The following is an 8,670-nucleotide window of genomic DNA, read 5'->3' as shown; positions in this document are numbered from 1 at the left end:
GGCAAGCTAAATATGCAGCTGATAAGCAAGTTGGGAGTGAGAGAAGAAGTGCGATTGCAGAACATCAGGATAAGTTAGAGGAGAACAAAGATAGATTTAAGAAGTGGATTGCATCTCCAAACTCTACTACTGCTGCTAGTTTTGTTGCAAGGATCGAAAACCATCCACAGATCAAACAGGTAGCGCTCTGATGCAGGGATGGGAACTTTTCTTCAGTTTTTCCACAAATCCTAAAAATATAAATCACACCAAGGAATGATGGTGATGGAGGATGTGGGATTTCAGGGTTAGATAGCTCTGCTCTTATGGATGTCAGTTCCTGCTTGGTTCCTCATGACTCAATCAGCTCCTCCCAACAGAAACACGTCCACCATAGAAAGATTCCTTTATCCTGTTTCTATAATTTCATCAGTGCAACAGAACTTAAACTGTGAATTTAATGCAGTGAGTGTTCACTGCTCCTCCATCACCTCATGCTGCTATGCAACATTTTCTCCAGGATAAGCATTTAATCATGAATGCTTATTATATATTTAAGCCCAGATAATAATTTTCTATAGTGGGATAATACACTTAAAGCCTGTGTTGCCAAACGAGGCTTATAGAATACTTTTACATTTTTGCGGCTCCAAAGAGCCAATGAGCCAATATACTCAATGAAAGTCTACCTAACTTTTTTTGAAAAAGGAAAAAAAAAAAATGAAGTAAATCAATGTTTTTTTGTTTTTTATTTCCTTAATAACATAATTATGAGCCACGTGGTGCTGATCTATCATATTACACCTCAATACAAAAAATAATTTTTTGACTGCAGTGTGACATAATTTGAATTATGGGTTTTGAACATTCTTGCAAGAGACAGTAAATGCACCTTGTATAAAACATGAAATCACAAGCAAAGAGAAAAGCATTTTAGATGAAAGTAAAACTAATTCAAAGTGCACAAACCAAGGAGTGGATTAAAGTGTTTATCAAACAAGACTGCAGAAAATCTATCAGGGAATGTAAATGTACCCGCTGAGATTCACAGTTTGAATACCAAAGCCTTTTCTGCCTGTGGGTAAAAGCAGCTTTCAGCACTTTAGTGTTTTAGAAAATCTTTCAATGGAGAAAAAACTGAAAGGCGTCATTGAAAAGTCAACCTCTTTTTGTGACGAGGTCATTGAATGCACAAATGTTTTGTTGTTTCTGAGTGTCTTTGGTTCCTTATTGGTTTTGTTTCCTTAGGTCCTTAGACAGTTGCTTTTTTTTGTTTATTTCTATGGAGCATTTCTTAGTGGTTTTAGATTTTCTCTTTTATTTCCCAATTGTTCTTTCTGTGTTTGGTTAATATTGTTTTACCTCAGTATTAAGCCATTCATTCATTAGACAGACTCATCCCCTAATTTTGTAGATTCCATTCACCTGTGTTTCTCTCATTATCTGCACCTGTGTTCTGCTCTACTTCACTTACACCCTGTTAGTCTTCATTGGATCCTCCATTGTATTCTCCTGTTGAGTAGTGATGGTGAGATTAAGCCTCATAAGGCACTGAACCATCTGGCCAAATTGCTTCAACGATCCCCACAATTCATGAAGCTTCATGGGAACATGTCACCACCTACTGGTGGAGTGTATAGCTACAGTTAATAATATGATCTGTGATTTTTTTTGTGTGATTCCTTTGAAATTGTTATTAATTTGCTTGTATAATAAAGTCTTTCTACGTTTTTTTTTTTCAGTGTAAAATATCTTAAAAGAGAACAATCTTTTGAGATACACCGCTTTTCTGCCATTTTAGTGAAACAAGCTAAAGCAGAGAGTGAAAGTGCTTGTGCGAATTGGGTAATGATGAGCAAAATGAAAGGTGTTAGTCATTTTTATTGAAAAATAACAATTTTTCCACAGGTTTTGGTTTTAATCTGGTTGGAAGTTATGTGTTCAACCAATCTTTTGGCTTAACCAACCAATCTAATTTGGCAGTGTTTTTACCCAATCCATATTTGTACTAGGCCAAACCAATACAAATTAGTCACATTGACCCAAAATACCTGTTAAGTATTACTGCAGCTTTTAAAAGTCTAAGATGGGTCTTGAACCAACAAACTCAGAAATGGAAGTCAATGTCTTACAACTGACACCACTAGCAATGGTGACTGCTCAGTAAAAGGCAACACTAGTTAACCCTAATGTTACAACTATAACCAGTGGCTTGCTCAAATTCTGATCATTATATTGTTTAATCTAACCAAAAGAGATTTAACCAACCAACTAAATTGGTTGTTTTACCAACCAATCTATTCTTAAAATCTATCAAAACTCCAAATGACAGCAAATCTCCTACAAACTCCCACATCTAGACTAAGTAGTAAGGCTGAGCGCGGTCTGAAGCACTTGCTGAAGCGGTTACGTGGTATCACGGTAGAGAGGCTTCGGACGTCCTCAATTTTGGCCCCTCCCCTAACTGAATCACGCCTCGACACGCACATCGGGGAAACGCCCCCTGACACACGCCTCAAAGCCTCGGCTCATCTCATAACATCACTACTGTTCAGATTCCCAAATTTTGTCCCTCTCTTTAAAATCTAATTAAGTCACAAAGTTCTACTATTTTTGGCAGAACTTTGTCATGGACTTAACTTTTTTTTCAATGTACGTATATTGGAAAGCAGTAGTTAATCTACAGGAAATAATAAAAAAACAGCTTCGGCTGAAAATATGCCCAAATAATTTTAAAGAATGGTCCATTTTTGGTATGTCAAAAAAGTCTTTTGTACTTCTAGTTTCAGATGCACAGAAAGTTTAAGTTAAGTTACCATGAACTGCATTGATTGAATATACATTTATTGAGGCAGATATAATTCAAAGCTGTTAAAAGTCCTAAATGTCTTAAAAACCCATCAATAATAATGAAACTTATTGGACCTGGGGATAGAACATAAACCATAGGAGTACATTTCATTACACAATCAATTCACTGAGGAGATGTGTGCAGACAATGACCTTTCAAGAAGCACCAGTGAGTTTGAAGCTACCCTTGCTTTGTCTTAGAGCTGACAAAATTGATAGGTCACAGTACATATTTTAGGGTAACTTATTAACTGTTGGAAATTTTAAAACTAATCACTGCTCTGAATGTTAAGAAAAAAAATGCATATCAGCTAAGATCCACATGGCTTACATTTAAAGGAACAGAAAAAAATATATATAATCCAAATATGATCAGGAATGGATGGATATTTTGAGTTTTTTTCCTAAGAATTAATTAAGAAACTTCCTTGTAGAAAAGCATTCTGTAATTGGACCAAATTAGATGTGCATTTATGGTGACCTTTAAGGTAAGCTGAGGAAGTATGACAGGCTGACCGGTGTGTATGGATGACAAATCCAACACTAGCCTGGATCAGAATAAACTAATTCTATTTGATGACTAAAATAAGGAGATAAAAAAGTCTTGATTTAGTGGTAAAGTTTTAATTCTATTGCAAAACAATTGGAAAAATCCTTCAATGTATGGTTTTAACCAATTATTCTTAGAATGATTAACTAAGAGTCTTTAAACAGACTAAAGCTGTACTTAGTACATATGTTACAGCTTTGTAACTACTATATATGAAGTTGGTAAAAGTCATAGCACATAATTAGCATTATAGATTGGAGGTTAATTTTAAATTATACTTGTGATGGAGATTTATGTTAGTCAGTCAATCCAGAAGGTAAAACTCATGGCCTTATTTCACTTATTTTGTTTATTTCACATGAATTACTGCAGAAATGCAGCACGGTCTGGAGGCCAACAGCCTGTTGAAAGTTAGGCTGTTAAGGAAACCTTGGTTTGCGTGTTGATTGTCTGTTGATAACACCAATATTGGAATTGACACTTTGGGCTTTTAAGTAGTTGTAAGCAATAATAATAAAGTTAAAAGCAAATGGCTGAAATCTATCACCCATGATATATTAATCTTTGTGGTGTACTAGTTTTACTATGAATTGAATTATAGAAATAAAGGAACATTTTAAAGACTTACAGTGTAACTTTTGGCCACTTGGGGTACTAGACCTGCAACTGCCTGTATTTTGCTTCAAATAAACATCAGAAAATAATAAAAAAAAATGTATGACTGTATAGTAGAGGCAAAGTGTTAATTTGTCAGTCTAATAATAAAGTTGAGAAAAGAAAACTGGTTTTACATTTGGCTTCTTTTTTCAGCCTGCAAAACCGAACAAATGCCTTTCGATGATCGAATCATGCTTTCCCTCAGGCGTGATCCCTTTCGCGTTTTCTCTTTTTAGCTTCCTCAGAAGGTTTCAACTTTTTCCTTGGCTCAGCCATGACCAGTATTTGAGCAGGTGGAAAAATATTAGAGCATTAGCCTTAGCTCCATGACTATATAAGAGCCTGTGGCTGTAAAGCAATGCATTCTTCCAGGTCACATGACCTGGCCAAAGACGCTCAGTCTTCAGTCTTCTCCGAACTTACATAGTCGGTTTTTCAAGAGTAAGAATATATATTGGCCATTTAAAATAACTCATATGCATCAACTCTTTAGGTAACAAAGACTGTGATGTGCCTTAAAGTGGTACAAAAAACTCATAGAAAAATGAATAACTGCAAATAGTTTCCTTAAAGTTACTGCTTCAAAGCACTGCCTTGTGCTAAGGGTGGATTTAGTACATCTGCCTGCATAATAAGTCAAATATAAAAAAAAATAAACCAAAATAAGAGGCTTTGACAATGACAAATTTCTAAGAAAACAGAATATATAACAAAGGGTACGTGTTATGCAAGAACAGATGTCTGATGCTTGTGAGTCAGGATGAGTGGGTATACCAGTGCTAAGAATGCAGAATTGGCTTTGGTTATCTAAAAGACTATCACTGAATGATAACATGCACTGTGTAGGCCGGCAGAATATAGTGTGTAAAATCTGTGAGGTCGTGTTTGTGGGGGTGGAGTAGTTGGCTGCCCCTAGATGAGCAGAAATGGTTGTGCCTGTCAGAGCAAGAAGTGGTGATTTGATAGGTGCAGCTGCAGCCAGCATGTCCCCTGCATTTCAATGAGCTGTGCATGTCGCCTCTTCACTGCCCTCCAACTAAGTGTCTCCCGGCCTCTTCCTCACCTACCTTTACACTTTTGTCCTACTCTTTTCTCATTCACTAGGTTTATGGTGACTCCTCCACCTTTTCTAGAAAAGACCGGCCTTTTTATTTATAAGGTCACCTCATCCAGGCCTGGATCATATTCTTCTGATACTTTCCATTTCCTTTGATCCTCTTTATCTCCTCATTTCCTACTTCCAGAATCCCTTACCTCACGATGTTACCCTTATGGGCCCATAGTCCCTCTATCATGGTGAGGATTAATAATATTAATGTTCTACTGCATGTGAAATGACAGGAAATTGAGAAAGCAATACATGCCTTAATACACGTTTTGTGCCAGGGTCAAATATTTTTAAGGCACAGATTAAGTTTTTTACATAAGCAGCTGCAAATATTTTTGGGTGAGGAACAAAATACATTTGGGGAAAACAAAACAATACAGATCTGTTTTATTTTTCTATTTTTTCCCCTAATGCAAGTTGACAAGAATAGTTTTCTATCCCCTCATTCTAAATAACTACCAATTATTAAATTCACCCTTTTATTCCACTAGTACCCAGCAGGGATATACAAGAAACTCTTAAAGTCTGAAACCTACTAAAGAAAAGATGTATGCAGTTTTGGTCTCCTGACAATCAAAAGGGAGGAAACCTTTTCGATGCAGCCAGAGACCAATTTTATACAGATGGTATCAATCTAAGTCTCTGTATAAGGAGAAGGGAAATCCTTTGGGAAAACAATATCTGTTGCATACTTTAAAGGTACCATCCCTCACCTCTTGAGAGTCAAGCATAATTTAGCGAAATGGAACCCTATCTACAAAAACTGTGGCTGGTATGCTGCTTTGTGACTACAGAACAACTAAGAGGACAGAAAGAAAGAAAAGCACAGCTTATGCTCCAAACATTAATTAGACCATTAATACAAAACTCTGCTCAGAATAAAGATATAGAAACCCCATCTATACAGGTTGAGGCTAAAATTCATTTTTTTTTTTTTTTTTGTGAATGATTAGCTTTTAAACAACCATTTATATTTTGTGTGTGTTTTACCAATATATCTTCTATTACTTCAGTTAATCTGCCATTTATAATATTTAATTCAATAACGCTTTATTAAATTCTAAAGGAAAATTCACTTCCATTAGGATATTAAGAAATTAAAAATAACCAATGCCAGTCCAAGTATTGGTAAGCTTTTTAAAAATAATCAGAGTTCCTGACCAAACCAAACTTGATACCTGCTATTGATGAATTATTGGAGTTGCGCCATTAATCAATAACACTCAAATTGTTTACATTACCATTTACAGAGTTAGAGACTGTATTGAGAATTGTACTTTACCTTTCTGCATGTGTTGTGTGATCTGATCTGTATGCTGTGGCTAAACAGATGTAGCTACCTATACAATAGCTATGGTGCATGCAAAGTGCAAAGTGTGAAAATAACTTTTGTTTAGGATTTGACGGTAGTTGATCAATGCCTCAACACCGTAGTCGAGCCCATGCAAATTTGGACAATGTTAGAATATATAAAGAGTTTCTTTTTAAGTAAAAAATAAATGACACTGAATCAAACTAAGTTATAGTTTACAAGGTCCAAAATCTAGTTTCAGATACAAGTGGTAATCCTTTCCCACACATATTTCAAGGAAATACTATGTTTGAGAGTTGGACATAAACACTTACCATCACATGACGGTGGTGGGCCTTCAAACTCTAAGTGTGTTCCTAGTCGACATGTCAAGATGCTATTTCCACTTAGCTGGTAGCCTGGAAGACATCTGTAGCGAACTATATCACCTGATCAGAGAGGTGGAAAGAGATAAAGTCAGAGACAAATCAGTGGTGGCAACAGTAAAATGGATTCCTAGCATAGATGTATGTGCAATTTTCGACTCTCTCCGAAAAAAAGAGTACATTACCATAATAATAAACTCCCAATGGATGGTGGAAATGTAGCTCATAATAGCAACTGATCATACAGTGTTGAAAATAAAGAAGTGAGGAAACTTCATGTCTATTTTATAGAAGACAACAGAAATATGTTATGAGCAGTGGTCCCATGGTCTCCCTTCTGATTACTTACTCTCATTCTTTGCCATGTAATTTAAATGATGGCAAGTGTTGCTCTACCTAAAGCAATGTAAACTGTCAAAACCGGAATGTAATTCCCTGTTGGGATTAATGGTTTAGCATGCAACACTTTCCCAAGTCACAATGGCACAAAATCCAATATAAAACAAGAGCATTGTCTAAATAGCAGTGATTGTGTCTGCATCTGTATGTGTACTCTATGAAATTGATGTGAGACTATTTCCACCTACCGATTTTAAATTCTTTGCTTGCCATCAGGATCTCGGCATTAGGAATGATGGGCGGAGGAAGGCAGTACTGAAGTCTGTAAGCTTAATTTAATGTATTAGATATGAAAGGAGTCAAACACAGATATACACAAATTAAAAAATGACTAGAAGATGTTGAGGTACATACCTTGATAATTAATTTGGAATAATCCGCCCTTTTCTGTGTTGCTGCGGAACCGTATCAACACCTGATTGGACGTGCTACGGGGTGGGTCATTGGGCTCTCCATCAGTGAAGATACCTAGTTTTCGAGTTGTCTCCTGTGGACCATCCCTAAGGGGTATAAATATTGTAGGTAAACTAACCATCTAAAACAACATCAGAGCAAGTGACTCACACTAATCTGACTGACTAGTTATGTTTGAAGATCGACCAACACAGTATTTTTCAATCCAATGACGAAACGATGACAATTACTTTGATATGAGTTACTGATATGGTACAGTATGTGCTGCCTTGTTGAATGCAACATCCATTTAAACAAACAAAAAAAATGTTTAATAGCAAATCAAAGAAAACATGAACAATGTTTAGCAAATAGAAGAGGTGGCAATGCATGTTCTTCATCTAATCTCAAATCTTTGCTGCAGGATGTACTAATGAATCCAAAATGCATGCACTTATGCAACAAAAAAGCTAATACCAGCCCAAAGTATTGCTCTATCTTAGGTTCTTTTACTGTAAGAATGCTGAAAGGTTCTGAAAATGAAGCTAGACTACACTACACGCATGACATGTGTCATCAAGCTTCTATTCCCATGCATCATGAAGCCTCTCTTCTCGTTAAACCCAAACACATTTTGCTCTCTTGCTTTATATTAATATGCCAGAATAAAGTAGAAATTACAGCTAAGAGCGGAACGACAGGTCTGGATTGCGTTGCTCCTGGTAACAGACATCCAAAGGGAGTGTCTCTGGAAGTGGAAGCCCTGCTTTGGCAGTCCCCCTGGTGGGGGCATGGCCAATTAAGCCAGCTCCCAGATTTCAGCCACAACCATTCAGCTTAGAAACCATCTGTCTTTGGCTGTCATACTGGGCATGGGAGATTACAAGCAGCTCTGGAAACGGCTGGCTGGGGACTGCTGTCTGACAGCACTCTAGCCAAGCTGCCATTATGGGGCCCATTTCCTTGGCTCAGTGGTTTGGTGAATAGATTCACAGCAATGTTAACTGAAAGTGGGGAATGTGAGATGTTTAGTCAACATCTTGACTGTGCTGGAATT

At 36.8% G+C, this 8,670-nt stretch overlaps 1 protein-coding gene across 1 annotated transcript in view; it reads right to left on the bottom strand.

Annotated features, from left to right (window-relative positions):
* csmd2 (CUB and Sushi multiple domains 2) overlaps positions 1-8,670 on the bottom strand; it is a 336,283-nt gene that overhangs the window by 53,696 nt on the left and 273,917 nt on the right. Inside the window, exons 43-45 of the mRNA XM_015371540.1 lie at positions 7,575-7,720; positions 7,409-7,489; positions 6,771-6,884 (exon numbers count right to left, since the gene is read on the bottom strand). Of these exons, the coding sequence (XP_015227026.1) occupies positions 6,771-6,884; positions 7,409-7,489; positions 7,575-7,720 (341 nt within the window). The remainder of the gene's footprint in view (positions 1-6,770; positions 6,885-7,408; positions 7,490-7,574; positions 7,721-8,670) is intronic.

Source organism: Cyprinodon variegatus, unplaced genomic scaffold (assembly GCF_000732505.1).
Source record: "Cyprinodon variegatus isolate N-32 unplaced genomic scaffold, C_variegatus-1.0 Scaffold60, whole genome shotgun sequence".
Classification (NCBI taxonomy): Eukaryota; Metazoa; Chordata; class Actinopteri; order Cyprinodontiformes; family Cyprinodontidae; genus Cyprinodon; species Cyprinodon variegatus.
This window is presented reverse-complemented; position numbering and strand designations above follow the sequence as displayed.